General features: G+C 54.5%; 2 protein-coding genes across 2 annotated transcripts; both read left to right on the top strand.

The window, feature by feature from the left end:
- The first annotated feature begins 30 nt into the window (after positions 1-30).
- LOC311326563 (UPF0461 protein C5orf24 homolog) lies at positions 31-2,001 on the top strand. The gene is made up of 2 exons (XM_084459474.1): positions 31-155; positions 553-2,001. The coding sequence occupies exon 2, from the start codon at positions 556-558 to the stop codon at positions 1,213-1,215; it is 660 nt and encodes a 219-aa protein (XP_084315600.1). The 5' UTR covers positions 31-155; positions 553-555; the 3' UTR covers positions 1,216-2,001.
- Positions 2,002-4,166: 2,165 nt separating this feature from the next.
- nsd1a (nuclear receptor binding SET domain protein 1a) lies at positions 4,167-17,777 on the top strand (the record flags this gene model as incomplete). Its single annotated transcript, XM_084459568.1, has 24 exons — positions 4,167-4,982; positions 5,557-5,698; positions 5,854-6,026; positions 6,296-8,285; positions 8,411-8,532; positions 8,908-9,175; positions 9,319-9,407; positions 9,583-9,642; positions 9,761-9,818; positions 10,095-10,255; positions 10,569-10,697; positions 10,850-10,973; positions 11,333-11,533; positions 11,946-12,125; positions 12,400-12,556; positions 13,173-13,378; positions 13,617-13,729; positions 13,926-14,195; positions 14,656-14,772; positions 15,243-15,384; positions 16,320-16,426; positions 16,658-16,862; positions 16,999-17,438; positions 17,646-17,777. The coding sequence occupies 24 exons, from the start codon at positions 4,167-4,169 to the stop codon at positions 17,775-17,777; spliced, it is 6,402 nt and encodes a 2,133-aa protein (XP_084315694.1).
- Positions 17,778-19,090: the final 1,313 nt, after the last annotated feature.

Raw genomic sequence — 19,090 nt, 5'->3', positions numbered from 1 at the left:
ATGATAGTCGTACATTACGATTATGCCTCTAGACAACATCCATGGGTACCGGAGTACGGATTGCACGCGTAAAATGAATGTTGTGGCTGTCAAGGATGGAAAATGTATCTGTTTCATATTAACCCTTTGCATTTCATGATCCGCCTACAAATACGGTTTGTGATTTTCTCGTTTTACGTCCTAAAATAATATCGCCAGCCTTTACAAGAGCCTCCTCTTTACAGTTGCTCATATTTACTTACTATATGACCGTTCAACGCTAAAAATGTCCAGGCATCGCTTGTCGCCTTGCATTGGGCTGCAGTCGGGTTTTGTTGCACAAAGCTAGTCGGCCTGTGGTTTGAATGCACAGTAACGGCTGTAGTAATAATTCGTATGGCATAAAACATGAACAAAGTGACCCATACAGTTGTGTTTGCTTAAATGGGCTTGTGTGCTTGTGTTTGTGCGGGCGTGCGCGCATGTTTGAGAGAAAAAGAACGGGAGAGAGAGACAAAAGAAAGAAAGAGAAGCTGATTCATGTACACTTTTCTCATTTGTTTCTCCCAACAGAAAATGATGCACCAAGTCACCAGCAGCAGCAATGACTATTGCATGACTGGGCTGTCTGAGGACTGCCAGCACCCCGCTAGTCACTTTGACTTATGCAGCTCGCAGTCCAACAAGTTTTACCCCTCGCCTCCGAACCCCACTTTACAGCTACCCCTGCCCCCTCTGCCCCAGAGCATGCATAAGCCCATGACCTGTCAGCTGCAGGAGAGCCAGAACGACTTCCACACCCAGACGGCGAGGATCCAGGGGCCGGGGCCCGAGAGCTCCAAGAAGAAGAAGGGCGTGGTGAAGTCCGGGCGCAGAGGACGGCCTTCCGGGACCACCAAGTCAGCTGGCTACCGGACCAGCACCGGCCGCCCGCTGGGGACCACCAAAGCCGCCGGGTTCAAAACCAGCCCCGGGAGGCCCCTGGGAACCACCAAGGCAGCGGGCTACAAGGTGAGCCCCGGCCGGCCCCCCGGCAGCATCAAGACTCTGGCCCGGCTCAAGAAGCTGGAATACAGCAACTGTGACGGCACCAAGAAACTAGACTTCAGCAGCTGTGGAGGCCCCAAGAAACTAGACTATGCTAGCTGCGACGTCACACCTTTCCCTTACACCATGATGCAGAAGAGAGGTCTGTGTGAGCCTGGCGGAAATAAAGAGGAGGAAACCAATGAGTAGATTGAACAACGCTCCACTTCCTCTGCCTGGAACTCACCTGGAAGTGCGTGTGCAACGGGAGTGTTGACTACGGGGCGTCTGGGTAGCAAAGATGTGGGAGAGAACTTTTGGTACTTGCATCTTAAACTGACAAAGAATGGCTTCCCGTCAATGTACTGTTCTGTCCTCACATTCTACTCCTTTCCCATGCAAAGACCTGAAATCACTCTTTCTGTAGTACGTATGTTATCCTGTTTAACAGATGCATGAGGCATAGGTTACAATCAACATAGTTATACATGAATGAAAGTAATATTGTTCATCAGCAGCATATTATTCTACATATTCACTGGAGGGAGGATGGTCTTTTTTTCTAAGCGTTTTCACACTGATAACTTTCTCTGTTGTCCTTCTTTTTAGACCGTAGTTTCCATGGTCTGATCATCCCTAATACTTTCCACAGTGAAATCACTTTTTAAGTAGGAAACACAACGCGAAAGCTTAAGCTTTTCTTTGGATGTATGTGGCCGTATATTGTTGTCCTTTTTGTGTTGTGTCCAGTGCAATGTACTTTATATATTTGCTGTATATACTGTAAATATACAGCATCATATGAATGGATTCAATGCTATATAACATTGAGAAGGTTTTTGTAAGCTTGAATGGACTCAAAAAACAACAATCTTCACATATTAGGCTACTTTGGCTACATAGGAATTGTCATTTCTTGGTGAATATGCTTTGGTCTGTGTATGGTGTATCCCTCAAGTCTTTGTTCTCACAAGGTAAATATGATTTGATAAGCAAAACCCAGAATGAAATATATGTTTGTTGTTATGCTGTTGATTAGAAAAATAAATTTGACCAACAGAGAAATGCTATTTGCTTATGTATGTGTAACCACAAATAAAGAAAAGAAATGTTCTTTTCAAAATCATCAGTCTGACTGTCAAATGAGAAGTGATTTTTTTTTGTTCATGGGGTAGGCTATTGCCTAATGATTCTATTATGTACCTAAATTGCCTATAGACGTGACTTGATATGTGTATCGCAACCATATTCTGTGGGCGACGTATTCTATACATGTGTAAATACAAACATTAAAACAGAATATGTGTGTGTGCACAGATCAGCACTGTGCTTGACTGCGCTCCCTGGCTCTGTTGAAGAAAATGCAGTCTACAGGAGACGAGCTGCAAAGAATGCATGACTGCTTATCACAATTAGCAGAGTTGTAAATCAGGCATATGGATTGAGGTATGTTATCTATTCCACGCCAACACACTTTGACGGAGCTTTGTGTGCTTATGTGCAAATGTGCGAATCGAACTGTAGGCCACTTCGCCATGCACAATGTGCGCCTATTGTGTGACCAGTCACTGCTCCCTTCTCAATCAGCAGGCAAGGTAGAATATCGTAGTTATTTGAAATGCAGATCTTATAATTCAAATCCGAAACGCTATAGCCGCATATAGATATGAGGTTTGCTAGGCTACAGTAGTACAGGCCAGGCATGTTGTGCTTATGGTAGAACATGTTTTGTTGCCGCCGACTTCTTGCCTGACGCGCCAACGGCCTATTCTTCCCTTTCCAAGCAGACAACATGGCGCACAGGCCGTCTCCTCACTCCCCCGTGATCTCCATTTAGAAATCGCTCTCTTTTGCATGCACTTCCTTCCAAATGTTGGAAGTGTACACTAACGGGCGTATAAGGAAAGATACGTGTTTTGTGTAAACCCCGCTTGTTGTACAGGGTAAATGCATGTATAAGTTATAAATAGGCCTCGGTTATTTGTAAACAAACAGCCAATAACCCCATAGGCTCCCTCGGTTGAATAGTCAGGGTTTATTGTTTATTGTAAGCCCAGTTCCAGACAGTGTTGCCCGTCGTCCTGTGTGGAGAGGGAGAGGGGATCTGGTGCCCCGGCCCCGTGTGAGTGTGCTGCGGGCTGGGGGTTGGGTGGCTGTGCGGATTGGTCGCTCTCTCTCCAGCTCAGTCAGTCAGTCAGTCAAGGCTTGTTTTAACCTAACCAGGGGCACTTCGACAGCACGCTCATAACAATGTAGTAAATAGGTTGCATTATTGTGAGAGACCAAGGTGTGACACATGACGCGTGCAGCAGGATAGATGAGGGGAGGCTTTCGTTTTTATTTTGTCTTATTGGTGATTGTTTTTGAACGGGCCGCCGCTCCTGAGTGTGATTGTGGAGAGAATGAGAGTGGAGTCTTGGCCTAGTGCTGCTGCTCGCTGGGATTGTAGCCTCCTTTCACAAACTGAAAAAAACACACGCTTCATGCCCAAATCTAAAAGAGCTGCTGTTGGTTTCATAGTAACCGGCCTACAAATGGTAAGATTCTTGCGTTTTATGGCATGTAAGTTGTTTTACGCGTGTTTTGGGCAGTCCTTTTGTGATTCGCCTAATGGAAGCCTCCCATGTCGGGTTGTGTAGTAGTCGCCTAGGCGGTGGATTGGTGAGGCACACTGTAGTCCGTGTTTTTGGGATGGCACTGTCTACCCTCCTCTCCAGGCAGTGCCAAACCCATCTTTGTATTTCGGATAATCGTCTTTTTTTACTATCGACATACCGCGTGTACAACATTGACACCAGGCGATATTAATTATATTATTATGAATGGATCAGGTCAGTAGCAGTTTTAAGATTTTTTTTGTCTCCCGTGCTGCCACGGACGGTCACGGGAAGTCAGCAATGTCGGCGTATTACGTGCATGGTTGTAGCCTTTCCATTGTATTGTCGCATGCAATTTGGATCGCTTTGAGATGAAACAACGACGGCGTGTAACCTACACGTATGTTTTGTTATTACTTAGTTTGGTAACGTATCTTATATCAAACAGTGCATGCGCCTGTAATGTTTGTCCACCGGTAGTTCGCTTGAAAAACACAGCGCACATTTGTAGATAACCCGGATCTAACCCGCACCTCCTGCCTGACAGGAAGGAGCCATGACAACATGAATCAGTCGTACAGACGGGCTGCCAGGGGTGGCTCTGCTTATGGCCAAGGCCAGCAAGAGCCGAGGGCCCCCAATGGCCTCCCCCCCACCCCCCACAGAGACCAGAACAGCAGCGCCAAACGAGCCTCGGAGCAACCGACCGCCATGCGGCTGCCCGCCTCCGCGCTCAAACAGGCCCCGGGCCGCGAGCCCCCCCAGTCGGAGAGGCCCTCTCACCGCTACAGCCCCCTCATGAGGCTCCAGGACCTCGGCCCCGTGGCCCCCGGCCGGCCGGACCAGCAGAAGGACCTCCACTACAGCGGCAGGAACCGTTTGCACTCCCCAAGTCCAGTGGGAGGCCCTGAGCTGGTGTGTCCCCTGGCTCCTCCCTCCCCTGGTCAGGACGGGTCCTTCGGCTCCCTCCAGGACCTGGACAAGAGCGGCTTCTCCCCCGCCAGCGCGGACAGCCCGAGCCGCTGCTCCCCCGTCCCAAACGGATACCTGCATTTCGAGTCCACCTTGTTCGACGGCGGGGACATAAAGGAGGACGAGGACGAGCTGGCTCCCTTCCGGCCCTCGCAGCCGCGGGGCGGAGACGGGGCCGCCACAGACTCCGCCCCCGGCGTGGTGGAGCCCGGCGCCTACAGACCCGGGGTGCTCAACCTCATGGCCAAGACCATCTCTGAACTCCACCCCACCCTCAGCCCCGGCGCCCTGCCCGACATCAGCGCGGCGGACGGGTGGAGCATGGACGACGCGTCGGACAGCGACAGCGAGCTGACCGCCACCACGCCGGAGCGCGGCCTCATGTCGCCCACCAGTTCCAACTCCAACGTGAGTTCCTCCGGCGCCGCCCGCGGTTCGTCAGCCCTGGGTTCTGTCCAGGGTCACGTGAGCCCATAGAAGTGATCAGATCTCATCAAGCTTAGGAATCGTATCGGTCTCTTTTGGCCGCACTGTAGATAGATACAACCCCCGCCCCCCCGTGTAGCAGTGTTTGGCCTTTCACACCGTGCTAGACGGGGGCAGCTGTTTTGAAATGTGATTATTCATTTATAAAGTCCTAATAGTGGCACCAGTAGCCAGTAGCACCTTTTTTATAATGAACAATATGTTTATTAGGGGTCTGATAGGCCCTGTGCACCAGCTCCACTACTTCCTGAAAGTCACTTGGCATCTAGATTTCCTGTCCTATATGATTGGATTAAGTAATTAATCAGGTGTGCGGCAGACCCAGCGCACACCTGATTAATCACTTAATCCAATCATATAGGACAGGAAATAAAGATGCCAAGTGACTTTCAGGAAGTAGTGGAGCTGGTGCACAGGGCCTATTGATGCGCCGGTCCTGCGTGGAGATGTGCTACAGGACCAGCGTTTTGATTTGTTTGTGTTTGTTCTGTTTTAGCCCAACAGCCCCAAGAAGAAACCCCTCCCCCCAGTGAGGTACGTGGAAGGGGACCTGGTGTGGGCCAAGTTCAACCGCAGGCCCTGGTGGCCATGCAGGGTCACCTGTCACCCTCAGGACGGAGTCCACACTAGGATGAAAGGTGAGGAGAAGAGAGAGTGTGTGTGCGCGTGCGTGTGCGTGCGTGCGTGTGGTCAGCTAGCGTACATGCATTTTAATATATTAAAACCTTGTTCGTCTACTGCGTCATTACTCCCATAATGAACCCTTTGGCCGTTGTTGTTGTTGTCGTCCCAGTGCCCAGTCGCCGGCCCTGTCGTGTGTATTTCCTGGAGACGGTGGGCGAGGTGGCGGACCGGGCCTGGGTGCCGGGGAAGGCCACGCTGCCGTTCGAGGGAGGCCATCAGTTTGAGAGCCTCCCTGTGCTCAGACGCAGAGGGAGGCAGAGGGACAAAGACTACAAATACACGGTAACAAACACCTCCGTCTAAAAGTTTGGTTATTTAGTTTTAACGTGTAGGGACTGCGCTTCTCTCTGATTGGTCGGGGCTAACAGAAACGTCCGCTGAAATAGGGCTCACACGCAACTCGTTCTCTCGCACCGGTGTGAGCGTGTGCTCCTCTCTTCCGAATGACTGCATTTAAAACAATGTGTGGTTCTATTTATAACAACGTGCGGTTCTATTTGTGTGGTTCTATTTAAAACAACGTGTGGTTCTATTCCCCTGTTCTTGCGCAGATACCCAAGCGTCTGATGGAGGCGTGGAAGGTGGGGGTGCTGGAAGCCGAGTTCCTTCTCCCTGACCTGCTGAAGAGAGATGCCGCCAGAGAACCCTTCATCTCATCCAACACTGAACGGGCGCCCTCCCCAGTGCCTGACGGAAACCCGCCCGAGGCCCCCTGCTCCGCCGACCCCGCAGAACCCGCCTCCATCAGCCAGGCCGCCGCCGGCTCGCCGCCCCGGCCGGCGGGGAGCTCTGTAGACGTCAGCCAGGGCAGCAGGAAGAGACCCTGTAAGAAGAAGAAGAGGGGCTTGTCGGAAATCTTCGGTCACATCGTCGGAGGACCCGAGGACTCGCCGAGCATCTCTGAGGTGGTGGACAGGATATCCGCCGCCGCCGACACACTGAAACAAGAGTCCAAGGACTCCCCCTACGCCGACCTCTACTCCGTACCGATGATACTGTGTTCCAAGAACTCGCAGAAAGCCCCGGATCAGAGCCCGCAGGAGACGGCCACGAGGGGTCAGCCTCCCAAAAAGGCCAAAGAGAAACGCGTGGAGAAATGTGTTCCGCTCCTCGCTGCCCAGAGCGTGGACTCTGGACCGGCCAGCGCCACGGAAAATACATCGGTTCCTGAAGTCAGAGCAACAAAGGATCCACAGTCTAAACAGCTGAACAGTCTGGGGGGTTCTAGTGAACGCTCTGAAGGGACTCGTAAGAACAGTGTTGGGGGTTCTAGTGAACGCTCTGATAGAACTCATAAGAACAGTGTGGTGGGCTCTAGTGAGCGCTCTGATGGGACTCATAAGAACAGTCCGGAGGGTTCTAGGACTCATGATGAACACTCGGTGCATCTCCCTGCTAGCAGTCGTCTGATGACGAGAGCCATGATGGCGGAGGAGGAGCGAGAGCTCAGAGAGGCGCTGTCCTCGAGCCGAGACGCCACAGAGAGCAACGTGCGTCCGGAAGACGCCGACCTACATAACGCTGGGGTCAAAAGGGAAGCGTCGCCTCACAGGGGGTCTCCCAGCGAGACGCCGTCCTCTCCGAAACCGCGTCTCCCGTCCAGCGTGCGTCCCGCGTCCGAGAGGAGCCGCCGCGTCCTCAACGGGTCCGCGGACGCCGCCGCGCGGCCGTTCAAGATCAAGAAGGAGAACGCCGCCTCGGACGTGTCCTCGTCCTCGCCCTGCTCCTCGCCGTCCTGCTCCCTGTCCCCCGCGGACGCCTTCCGGGACGGGAGGGAGCTGACGTTCCAGTCCCTGGTGAAGGAGGAGGGGGGCGATTCCGGCGCCTTCCGGCCCGACCGCAACTACAAGTTCAGCACCTTCCTCATGCTTCTGAAGGACATGCACGACACCAGAGAGAAGGAGGGCAAGCCCCTGACCGTGCCCCCCGACCCGGCCCTCATCAAGCAGGAGCCCCAGGACATCCCCCCCCAGCCGCAGGACGGGGACTCGGCCTCCGGGACCAAAGTCCAAAACGGGAAACCTGCCAGAAACAAGGCGAGGACGACTAGACCCATTATGAAGAACGACACCTACAAGGTGGAAGGGAGGGGGCGGACTACCAGACCCTTGATGAAGAGCGACACCTACAGGGTGGACGGGAGAGTTCTCCTCCCTCAGGCGTCGGACGACATCAAGCGGCGGCCCCCCGCCAGGCCGAGGGTGGGCATCGCCGGCCTGTCCCCCGAGCTGGCAGACCTGGCCTACGGGAGGGAGTTCGTCAGCGGTCACGCCGACCTGGCCGAACCGGAGCCGGCTCCTCCTCGTCCCGCCGCCACGCCTTCCGGCTATCTCCACCAGAGCGCCGACGCCAGGGCGGCTCCAAAGAAGCGCTGGCAGACGTTTGAGGAGGGTCCGGGGTCGTCGTCCCAGGGGGCCGTGGCGGGGGTGAACGGCGTCTACAGAGATGGGCTGGGGGGGGCGGACCCCGCGGGGTCGCCCGGTCTGAACCCCAGGGGTGAGAAACAGGAGGACGGGTGCCCAGAGAAGAACCACACCGCAGGTGAGAGGACTTCCAGAGTCAGGAAGTTGGAGAATGTGGTACCGGCGTGTTAAAACCTCCCTGGCTAGGACTTTGCTTTGTTTGTTTTTCATTCCTATTCTGTGTTGTTGTTGTTGTTGGCACAGCGCACTCTGAAAACAAGCGGCTCAGGAAACCCAGTAAAAGGCTCCTGGAGTCGACGGAGGAGTATGAACAAATATTTGCCCCAAAGAAGAAAACTAAGAAAATTCCGGAACCCACTAGAACGGTAAAAGTATATTTAATTATTATTCACAGTTTTCACGTTATGAAATATATGGACGGGAATGAGCTGATGACTAATGCGCTCCTATGTGTAACGTGTAACATGTAACGGGAAAACTACCGCGGGTCCAGTAATCATGAGTTTGTAATTCCAGTAGTGTATTCTGGATGTTATTCCTGACTATTTTGAATCTTGAAGTGTTATTTTTTATAACGAACTTGTACTAGATGGTCTATGGATACTTCCACACTCTCCCACCCTGAGCGTGACGTAAGAGCAAAATGGCCGCCGTGTGACTAAGGTCAATGACCTGTTAGTGCCTAGCCCCCGAAACATTCTCAACTTGTGGAATTAAATTATAATTATTATATTTCTTAGGTATTTGGACCAAACGGTGACAGAACAGGGCAGCAGCAGGTGCCTGGGAGGAACGCACCCCCCCACCCCAGCAGCTCGCCACCCCCCCACCCCAACAGCTCCCCTCGGCCGCCCGCCTCCTGCAGCCCCCCCGTGGGGCTGGGGTCTCCAGGGCAGACGCTGTCCCAAGATGGCTGCCCTCGTTCTACACAGCTGTCACCATGCCAACCCCCAGAGGAGCCCAGCCTATCCACTGAGGCAGCAGACTGCACAGACCCTGCTTTCACTGGTGTGTGTGTGCGCGCGTGTGTGCGCGCGTGTGTGTGCGCGCGTGTGCGCGCGCGTGTGTGTGTGTTTTTAATAGACCTAGTTCTACCTACATGTAGAAACATACTAGTAGCAAACCCTGTTTCTGTCTCTCCACATCTCTAGGATCCCTGGACAGGAAGAGGCCGAGGAAGCCGTCACATAAGGTCCTGGAATGCACCATAGAAGAAGTGTCCCTCTCTCCACCAAAGACGGTGAGATGGAGACATCAGTTACCTCTGTTCCCGCTAAACATTCAACCCCCGATACTGCCCGTCCATTTGACCCGTACTTCCTGTCATCGGTGACTCATTCCATTGGAAGATGCTAGAAGCCGTCTGAACTTGCAGCCAATTTGCATCTAATTCCCGTTTCTTCTGCATGACCTAGGATGTGAAGAAACAGACGGAGTGTTCCCTAGAGGTCAGTTCAGAGGTCAAGGACACTCAGGTAAGGCTGAAGGTTGTAGTGTAATCTGTAGGTACAGCCTCTGAATATCAATATCTGTTGTTGTTGTTGTGCCCCTGGAGAGGGAGACCTCTTTCTAACGGAGTCCATCTTTGAACAGGTTGTGTCTGTGAAGGAAGAAGTGCCTCCAGCCAGCTGCTCAGGTGTGTCTCTCTCAGGTGTGTCTCTCTCAGGTGTGTCTCTCTCAGGTGTGTGTGTCCTCTCAGGTGTGTGTGTCCTCTCAGGTGTGTCTGTCCTCTCAGGTGTCTCTCTCAGGTGTGTCTCTCAGGTGTGTGTGTCTCTCTCAGGTGTGTCTGTCTCAGGTGTGTGTGTCTCTCTCAGGTGTGTCTCTCTCAGGTGTGTGTGTCTCTCTCAGGTGTGTCTCTCTCAGGTAACTTCCTCTCGGCCTGCGCCTGTTCACCCACGCTCACCTGACTGTCCCTGTCGTTCCTCAGCTCCTGCCCAGGCCTCGGAGACGGCGCCCAGCCCCCCGCCGCTCCTCCACGCCGCCAAGGACGAGGCGGAGTCCGAGGGCAGCGGCCCGTCCGCGGAGCTCCGCCCCGGGGAGGGAGAGATCCAGAGAGAGACCTACAGAGCAGTCACACCCAAACCAGAGGTCAGCTCCATGACGCGTCACCGTCGGCCGAGCTCACGGACACGCGGGATAATAAAGCATTATGGAACGAGAAGCCGTGGGAGGTCACGGATATCGCCACGGCTAGCAGGAGTGGTTAGGCGACGCGCAGCGGAGTGCCGTTACACCCCGCTAGCCGCGGCGATATCCGTGACATCCCACGGCTTCTCGTTCCATAATGCTTTCATACAATGGTTGCCACATTTATCCGTCAATATTTCAAAAAGAAAGTAAAGTCCCAGGATCCTCTCTGTTCCTGAGTAAAGACCCAGAATCCTCTGTTCTCTGTCCACAGGTGATGTCTCCTGGTCTGAATGACGGCTTCTCGTCGTCTGGAGAGGGCCTGTTTCCGGGCAACAGGAGGTCCACAGCAGGAGCAGCAGGAGGAGGAGGAGGAGGAGCACTGAGGGAGAATGTCTGTCAGGTGAGACCACCAACTAGACCTCCGGGCTGCTCTAGGGCATGATGAGACCACTAGTTCGTCCTAGGGCATGATGAGACCACGAGTGTGTGTGTGTGTGTGTGTGTGTGTGTGTCTGTGTGTGTGTGTGTGTGTGTGTGTGTGTGTGTTCTCAGGTGTGCGAGCGGTCGGGGGACCTGCTGGTGTGTGAGGGCCCGTGCTGCGCGGCCTTTCACCTGCCATGTCTGGGCCTCTCGCAGGCCCCCCGGGGGAAGTTCCAGTGTGGAGAATGCACTACAGGTGAGCGCCCAAACCACGCCCCACTACAGGTGAGCACCCAAAAACCACGCCCCACTCCAGGTGATTGCCAAACCACGCCCCACTCCAGGTGAGCGCCCAAACCACGCCCCACTACAGGTGAGCGCCCAAACCACGCCGCACTGTTAAAGCTACATTTAGCACGACTGGGACTCAAAACACGGGAGGCAAAGCGTTGTTGTAGCGGCAGAAAGATTTTTTCCGTCTCCCCTTTCATGAACTAGCGCCCTGGTGAAGGAATTCCCCGAGTCATGCTGCGGTTCTGAGCGCTCACGCGCGCCTCAGTCTGTGTGTCTGTGGTCCGGCTGACGCCCCGCCCCCTCTCTCTCTCTCGTCCGCAGGACTGCACCCCTGCTTCGTCTGCAAGGAGGCCGGGAACGGCGTGAAGCGGTGCGCCATCCCCGCCTGCGGGAAGTACTACCACGCCGAGTGTGTGTTCACACACAGCGCCGCCCAGCCCCAGAACAAGGGCTTCCGCTGCTCGCTGCACGCCTGCCTGTCCTGCCACATCGCCAACCCCCTCGCACCCGGCTGCTCCAAAGGTCAGGGCCCCGCCGCTGCACTTCCTGTCTGCGTGTCCCTCTCTGCTTTCAGCAGGGTATTCCTCCCGTGGTTGTGTGTGTGTGTGTGGGGTTGTGTGTGTGTGTGTGTGTGTGGGGGGGGGGGGGGGGATGTATTTTGCTTTGTAGGGTTTTGAGTGACTGACGATTGTGTCCCTCTCTCCCTCCCTGTGTCCGTCTCCCTCTCTCAACTTGTCCCTCCTCCTCCCTCCTTCCCTCCCTCCTCCTCCTCCTCCCTCCCTCCCCCTTCCCTCCCTCCTCCTCCCTCCCTCCCCACTCCTCCTCCTCCCTCCCTCCTCCCTCCCTCCTCCTCCTCCCTCCTTCTCCTCCTACTTCCCTCCCTCCTCTTCCTTCCTCCCTCCCTCCTCCCTCCTCCTCCTCCTCCCTCCTGCAGGTCGTCTGGCCCGCTGTGTCCGCTGTCCCGTGGCCTACCACACCAATGACTACTGCTTGGCGGCGGGCAGCGTGGTCCTGGCCAACACCAGCGTGCTGTGCCCCAACCACTTCACCCCCCGCAAGGGCTGCAAGAACCACGAGCACATCAACGTCAGCTGGTGCTTCGTCTGCTCTGAAGGTTCGTCAATAACGCCCAACACACCCCCTTAGCCCTGGCCCCTGGGTCTGAAGTGTCCTCGACTGGGTAGTGGCCCTTCAGAACGGAGCCACAAGGGATAGGGGTTGAAATCTTTACCTGAGAAATGGGACACCCCTCGCTACGTATTCAATCAGATTTCAAACCATTGGCTAGTTAGAATCGGAGGGCTTTCTTATAGGTTGCACCTGCTCAATGGGCCGTGCTGTAGACTTCCTGCTGTTTCTCAGGTGTAACTCCCGCTGTCTCCCTGTAGGGGGCAGTCTGCTGTGCTGCGAGGCGTGTCCGGCTGCCTTCCACCGCGAGTGTCTGAACATCGACATGCCCGATGGGAGCTGGTTCTGCAACGACTGCAAGGCTGGGAAGAAGCCCCACTTCAAAGACACCCTCTGGGTCAAAGTGGGCCGATACCGGTCAGAACCACTTCTGATAGATACGACTCAGTTCCACTGACTCTGTGTGTGGGGCGTTCCCAACGCGCTCAGGTCGGGTCCGGCCGACCCCAGCGGGTGCGTTTCAGGAGCGTTTGATTTGATATTCTGATAGGCCGCCGGGGGGCAGGACCTGACTATACATTTTCTTGTACTACTATCTGACACGTCCCAGATGCTGCATCCATCAATAACAGATCGGCCCGTCTATTTCTACCAGCGCTCTGTGGAGAGCCGGTTCTGGGACGCTTCTGAAACACGCCGCAGCGCGTCTGGTGGGAACACCATCTCTGAACGAACACTCCTCACCGGAGTCAGTGGGACTCCGGCGTTACTCTCTACACACCCGCACCACGCCCTGGTTCACGCCATTTAAAACGTTCTTGATGTGGTAAAGGGTAACAGGGTAACAGGACCTGTGTTTCAGATAATAAACCATCTCTGGTTCATTCTAATAGTTTGTTCATGATTTCAGATCTGGTTTCGGCCTTTAGCTTCTTACACTTTAGGTATGATTGAGTTCTCCTTGAGGAACAGCGTGCTGGTCAGTGATCAGATGTTAATGAGACGCCACTATCTGGACCTCCTGTGCTTCCAGCTGGTGGCCGGCTGAGGTGTGTCTCCCCAAGAACGTCCCCGAGAACATTCTGCGCATGAGGCACGAGGTGGGCGAGTTCCCCGTCCACTTCTTCGGCTCCAAGGACTTCGTGTGGACCTACCAGGCGCGCGTCTTCCCCTACCTGGAGGGAGACGCCAACAACATTGAGAAGATGGGCAAAGGGGCCGACGCCGTCTACAAGAAAGGTACAGTCAAGTCCAGCGTCCTCCACTATTACACGGCTCTCTGAAATGCTCCATTCTGATTGGACAATAAGCAAATTCTGCCAGTCAATGATTTCGATAAAGGTCAAGGGGCCACAGGCAATATTGACCGCTGCTAAGGGCAACACATTATATATCTATGGGCGACAGTTGAAAGTTGTCTGAAGGCAGCAGACAGGTTCAGAGAACTGAGGTGTGTTTGATTTGAACTCCTCCACAGCGCTGAACGAGGCAGCAGACAGGTTCAGAGAGCTGCAGGCGGAGAAGGAGATGAAACAGCTACAGGAGGACCGCAGAAACGACAAGAAACCCCCTCCGTACAGACACATCAAGGTACACACACACACACGGGGACGTACATACACACACACCTACACATACATACGCACGCACATACACCTACACACACACAAATAGCCCGTTCACTATGGTTCCCTGGCTTATCACGGAACTGTGCCTGACTGAATCGACTGATGTCCGACAAAACTTAGTGATTTCTGCCCCCGCCCCCCTCCCTCCTTCCCCCCAGGTCAACCGGCCAATCGGGAAGGTGCAGATCGTCACGGCCGACCTATCGGAGGTCCCGCGGTGCAACTGCAAGGCGTCTGACGAGACCCCGTGCGGCGTGGACTCGGAGTGCATCAACCGCATGCTGATGTACGAGTGCCACCCGCAGGTGTGCTCGGCCGGCGAGCGCTGCCAGAACCAGGCCTTCACCAAGCGCCAGTACTCCCAGGTGGACATCTTCAGGACGCTGTCGCGGGGGTGGGGCCTGCACTCCGTCAGCGACATCAAGAAGGTAGCTTGGCGCTAACCTACTAATCAAATCCATTTTGAAGATCGATTAAGCATTTTATTATTATATTATTTTATCGATTAAGCATCAAGTTGAAGTTTGAGTGTTTTTTTGACAGCCCTAATTGTCTGTAGCTCAGTTGGTAGAGCGGGTCGTCCAATGATCGTAGGGTCAGTGGTTTGAATCCCGCCTCCTCCCGTCCACATGTCGAAGTGTCCTTGGGCAAGACACTGAACCCCAAATTGCTCCCAATGAGCAGGTTAGCACCTTGCATGGCAGCTGCCACCATGCAAGGTGTTAGCCACAGGTGTATGTGTGTGTGAATGGGTGAATGAGAGGCCATTGTAAAGCGCTTTGGATAAAAACGCTATATAAGTGCAGTCCATTTACCAGTTTACCATCTATCCATCCCCACCTCCCTCCATCTCTGTCCCTCCCACCCCCCCCCCCCCCCCTTCCTCAGGGAGCGTTTGTGAACGAGTACGTTGGCGAGGTGATCGACGAGGAGGAGTGCCGGGCCAGGATCAGGCACGCCCAGGAGAATGACATCTGTAACTTCTACATGCTCACGCTGGACAAGGTGGGTCAACATCTGGCTGGCTGGCTGGTTTGTTGGTTGGTTGGCTGGCTGGCTGGCTGCTGGTTGGCTGATTGGATGGCTGGTTGGCTGATTGGTTGGCTGGTTGGCTGATTGGTTGGCTGGTTGGCTGATTGGATGGCTGGTTGGCTGATTGGATCACTGGATGGCTGGCTGGCTGCTGGTTGGCTGATTGGATGGCTGGCTGGCTGCTGGTTGGCTGATTGGATGGCTGGGTGGGTGGTTTAAATGTATTGGCATTAGTCTCGTAACACCTTAGCCTGGCCATAGACCCCAGTTCCAGGGTAATATACTGATGTGTGTGTGTGTGTGCGCGCGTGTCGTGTGTGTATGTGTGTGTGTGCCTCATCACAGTGTACTGTGCAAAAAAAATCCACTGAATGACAAATCAAAGCTGTTTGTGTTGTTGTGTGTTGTTGTGTGTTGTTGTGTGTTGTGTTTTGTTGTGTCAGGACCGTATCATCGACGCCGGGCCCAAGGGGAACCAGGCGCGCTTCATGAACCACTGCTGCCAGCCCAACTGTGAGACCCAGAAGTGGACGGTCAACGGGGACACCAGGGTCGGGCTCTTCGCCATTCAGGACATCCCCAAAGGTCTCTTAACGTGCTACACTCTGACCAAACAGAGACCATGTGCTGACCAAACACCGACCGTACTCTGACCAAACACCGACCGTACTCTGACCCAACACCGACCGTACTCTGACCAAACACCGACCGTACTCTACTCTGACCAGCATGCACTGTGACTAGGCATTGTTTCTGAAGTGCGTTTTAGGGACATTGGTATCTCACTACAGGGGTGAGACTTTCCCGAACAGAGCTCTGTAGGGTCAGGGTCAGGGCTCTGTAGGGTCGAGGGGGGGTCAGGAGAGGGGGTCAGGGTCAGGAGGTCTGTAGGCTCGAGGGGGGGTCAGGGTCAGGAGGTCTGTAGGGTCGAGGGGGGGTCAGGAGGTCTGTAGGGTCGAGGGGGGGTCAGGAGAGGGGGTCAGGGTCAGGAGGTCTGTAGGGTCGAGGGGGTGTCAGGGTCAGGAGGTCTGTAGGGTCGAGGGGGGGTCAGGGTCAGGAGGTCTGTAGGGTCGAGGGGGGGTCAGGGTCAGGAGGTCTGTAGGGTCGAGGGGGTGTCAGGGTCAGGAGGTTTGTAGGGTCGAGGGGGGGTCAGGGTCAGGACTAGAGGGGGGGTCAGGGTCAGGAGGTCTGTAGGGTCGAGGGGGGGTCAGGGTCAGGAGGTCTGTAGGGTCGAGGGGGGGTCAGGGTCAGGAGGTCTGTAGGGTCGAGGGGGTGTCAGGGTCAGGAGGTTTGTAGGGTCGAGGGGGGGTCAGGGTCAGGACTAGAGGGGGGGTCAGGGTCGAGGGGGGGTCAGGAGAGGGGGTCAGGGTCAGGAGGTCTGTAGGGTCGAGGGGGGGTCAGGGTCAGGAGGTCTGTAGGGTCGAGGGGGGGTCAGGGTCAGGACTAGAGGGGGGGTCAGGGTCGAGGGGGGGTCAGGAGGTCTCTCTTCAGCGGTGTGATGGTGTGTGTCCTGTGGGCAGGCGTGGAGCTCACCTTCAACTACAACCTGGAGTGTCTGGGGAACGGGAAGACGGTGTGCAAATGCGGGGCGCCCAACTGCAGCGGCTTCCTGGGAGTCCGACCGAAGGTGAGGCGTGCTGACCCCGACCCTGACCCCAACCCTAAACCTGACCCTAACCCTAAACCTGAACCTGCTGGCCAGACAGCGCTCACCTTCACCAGCCATCTTGAGGAGACTGAAGGTAGCTGTCTAACAGCAACGCTCCTCTGTGTTGTACGTGTGTACCGTATGTCTGTGTGTGTGCGTGTGCGTGCGTGTGTGTGTGTGTGTGTGTGTGTGCGTGTGTGTGTGTACCAGAACCAGCCGTCGGCTGAGAAGCTGAAGCTGAAGGAGGGGAAGAAGAAGGTTCCGGTGAAGAAGAAGAGCCAGCTGGAGGTGACCAAGACACGCGAGGACGAGTGCTTCAGCTGTGGAGACGGGGGACAGATCGTGTCCTGCAAGAAGCCGGGCTGTCCCAAGGTCTACCACGCAGACTGCCTCAACCTCTCCAAGAGACCCGCAGGTGAGAGGGAGGGAGGGAGGGAGGGAGGGAGAGAGAGAGAGGAGAAAAATAGATTTTATTTTATAATTTATTATATATTAGGGCTGTACTCAACTGAACTGGGTGCGTGTGTGTGTGCGTGCGTGTGTGTGCGCAGGTCGCTGGGAGTGCCCGTGGCACCAGTGTGACGTGTGTGGCTTGGAGGCGGCCTCGTTCTGTGAGATGTGTCCCAGCTCGTACTGCCAGGAGCACCGCGAGGGCCTTCTGTTCATCTCCCGTCTGGACGGACGTCTGTCCTGCAGCGAGCATGACCCCTGCGGCCCGGAGCCCCTGGAGCCGGGAGAGATCCGCGAGTACGTCCCCGACGGCGCCGCCCTGAGGCCGGCCCACGCCGCCGGCCCCGCCCCGCCCGCCCTGCTGCCCGCCTCCCAACGCCTCTTCATCAACACCTCCCCCGCCGTGACCTCCGACGCCGCCGCCAGCCCTTACCTGTCCCCCAGCGCGGACGGGACCCTGCTGTCCCCGCCCTCCTCCTTCAAAGAGGAGGAGGACGACGACCTGGAGGACGGGGAGGTGGACGGATTAGAGTTCGGGGAGGTGGATGAGGAGGAGGAGGAGGAAGAGGATGATGAAGATGAAGAGGAGGAGATGGAGGTAGTGGAGGATGAAGAGGACGAGGAGCGGTTTGGGGGCGATTTAGCAGAGGAGGAGGAGGAGGAAGGAGCTGATTTAGGGGAGGGGGAGGAGGAAGGAGCTGATTTAGGGGAGGGGGAGGAGGAAGCAGGTGAACTCGGAGCGGAGGAGGAGGAGGAGGAGGAAGGAGGGGATGTGTACGACACTTGGGGGGACTACGTAGAAGAGGAGGAGGGGGGAGAGGTGGAGGATGAGGACTGGGGGACGGTCGAAGAGGAGGACGATGAAAAATGGACACTGTAGCCTCTGGGTCCACCTACGGCCTCATCCCTCCCTCCGTCCCTCCATTGAGACTCTTCAGAGACGGGAGGGGCTTTTCTGGCGCAGCAGGCGGGATGCGAGGTGTTGCTTTGCGCTGTGCAGCCCGGCTGTCCGCTCGCCGGGCCGCGGACACGGAACACGAGACGGGATGAGAACCGGTGCTAAAGGGACGTCCGGCGACCCACCCACCTGGTCGGTCAGTCTGTCGTCCCGCTGTCGTTGTTGTTGTTGTTTATTAGTGTCTGGTGCTCAAACTCTTCTTTTCTTCCTCTCAAAAAGTTGTTTACAAATGTTTTTTTTATTTTTTATTTTATGTTTTGGTAAACAAAGAATGGCGAGCTAACCTCTCCTCGTGCGGTCATGTGACATGGTTATGGTCATAGCGGTCATGTCTTGAGCGTGAACTAGAACAGTAATCGCGAATGGTCGCTAGATAACACTCCCTTGTCTGTCATAGATTCAAACAGGCTGAACAGCTTGTCTGAAATCTTTTCAGGGGTCTAAAAGTGCATATGTTTCTCTGAGCAGTGTTCAGTGGCCTGCATGGTGATAGTTAGGATCAAACAGCACTTTGATCATTTCTGATTCTGATCCTTGATTGGTCAATTATCCATGGCAAGGAAAATTGTATGACCAGGACAACCAGTTACATTCCAAGAGTTCAGAGCATCTCCCAACCAATCACTCGTGCCCATTGTGTGTGTGTGTGCATCATCATCATCACCACCAGCATCATCATTCTTCATCCATAGATGTGATGTATTGATGAGTACCATTATTAATTATTGTTGGATCCATCAAGGGGTCCGTCATAAGAATGTCCATTTGAGCGAAACTACATTAGATGTTAGGCACATGGTTGAATTCAGCTGAGATGTGCAAGATGATGGAGTATGTTTTGGTGCCTGTGTGTCTTTTCTGCTAATAAATTAAGCAATATGTCATATTGATCCACAGCCTAAAGAACAGTGCTTCTAGGGTCTAAAGTAGAATTTTATACCTGTGACTTCAGTCTTTTGTGCTGTAAGAATTTGAACATAAACCTCGTTTATGACCCTGATCTGTCAGGATGACTGATTTTACAGGACTAAAATATACTGCTGGGTTACTGGAAATGCCACGCAGAATGTATTTTTTACAACTCTGTTAATCATTGGGCAGCTTTGATTGATCATGCGAGTGGTTGGTTTGTTCTCATGACTCTGAATGAATCTGTGGGCGCCAGAGTTCTCTAGTGTGTGTTCTAGTGTGTGTTCTAGTGTGTGTTCCAGAACGTGGTTCCTACTAGGCCCTCC

Source organism: Borostomias antarcticus (assembly GCF_949987555.1).
Source record: "Borostomias antarcticus genome assembly, chromosome: 28".
Lineage (NCBI taxonomy): Eukaryota > Metazoa > Chordata > Actinopteri > Stomiiformes > Stomiidae > Borostomias > Borostomias antarcticus.
This window is presented reverse-complemented; position numbering and strand designations above follow the sequence as displayed.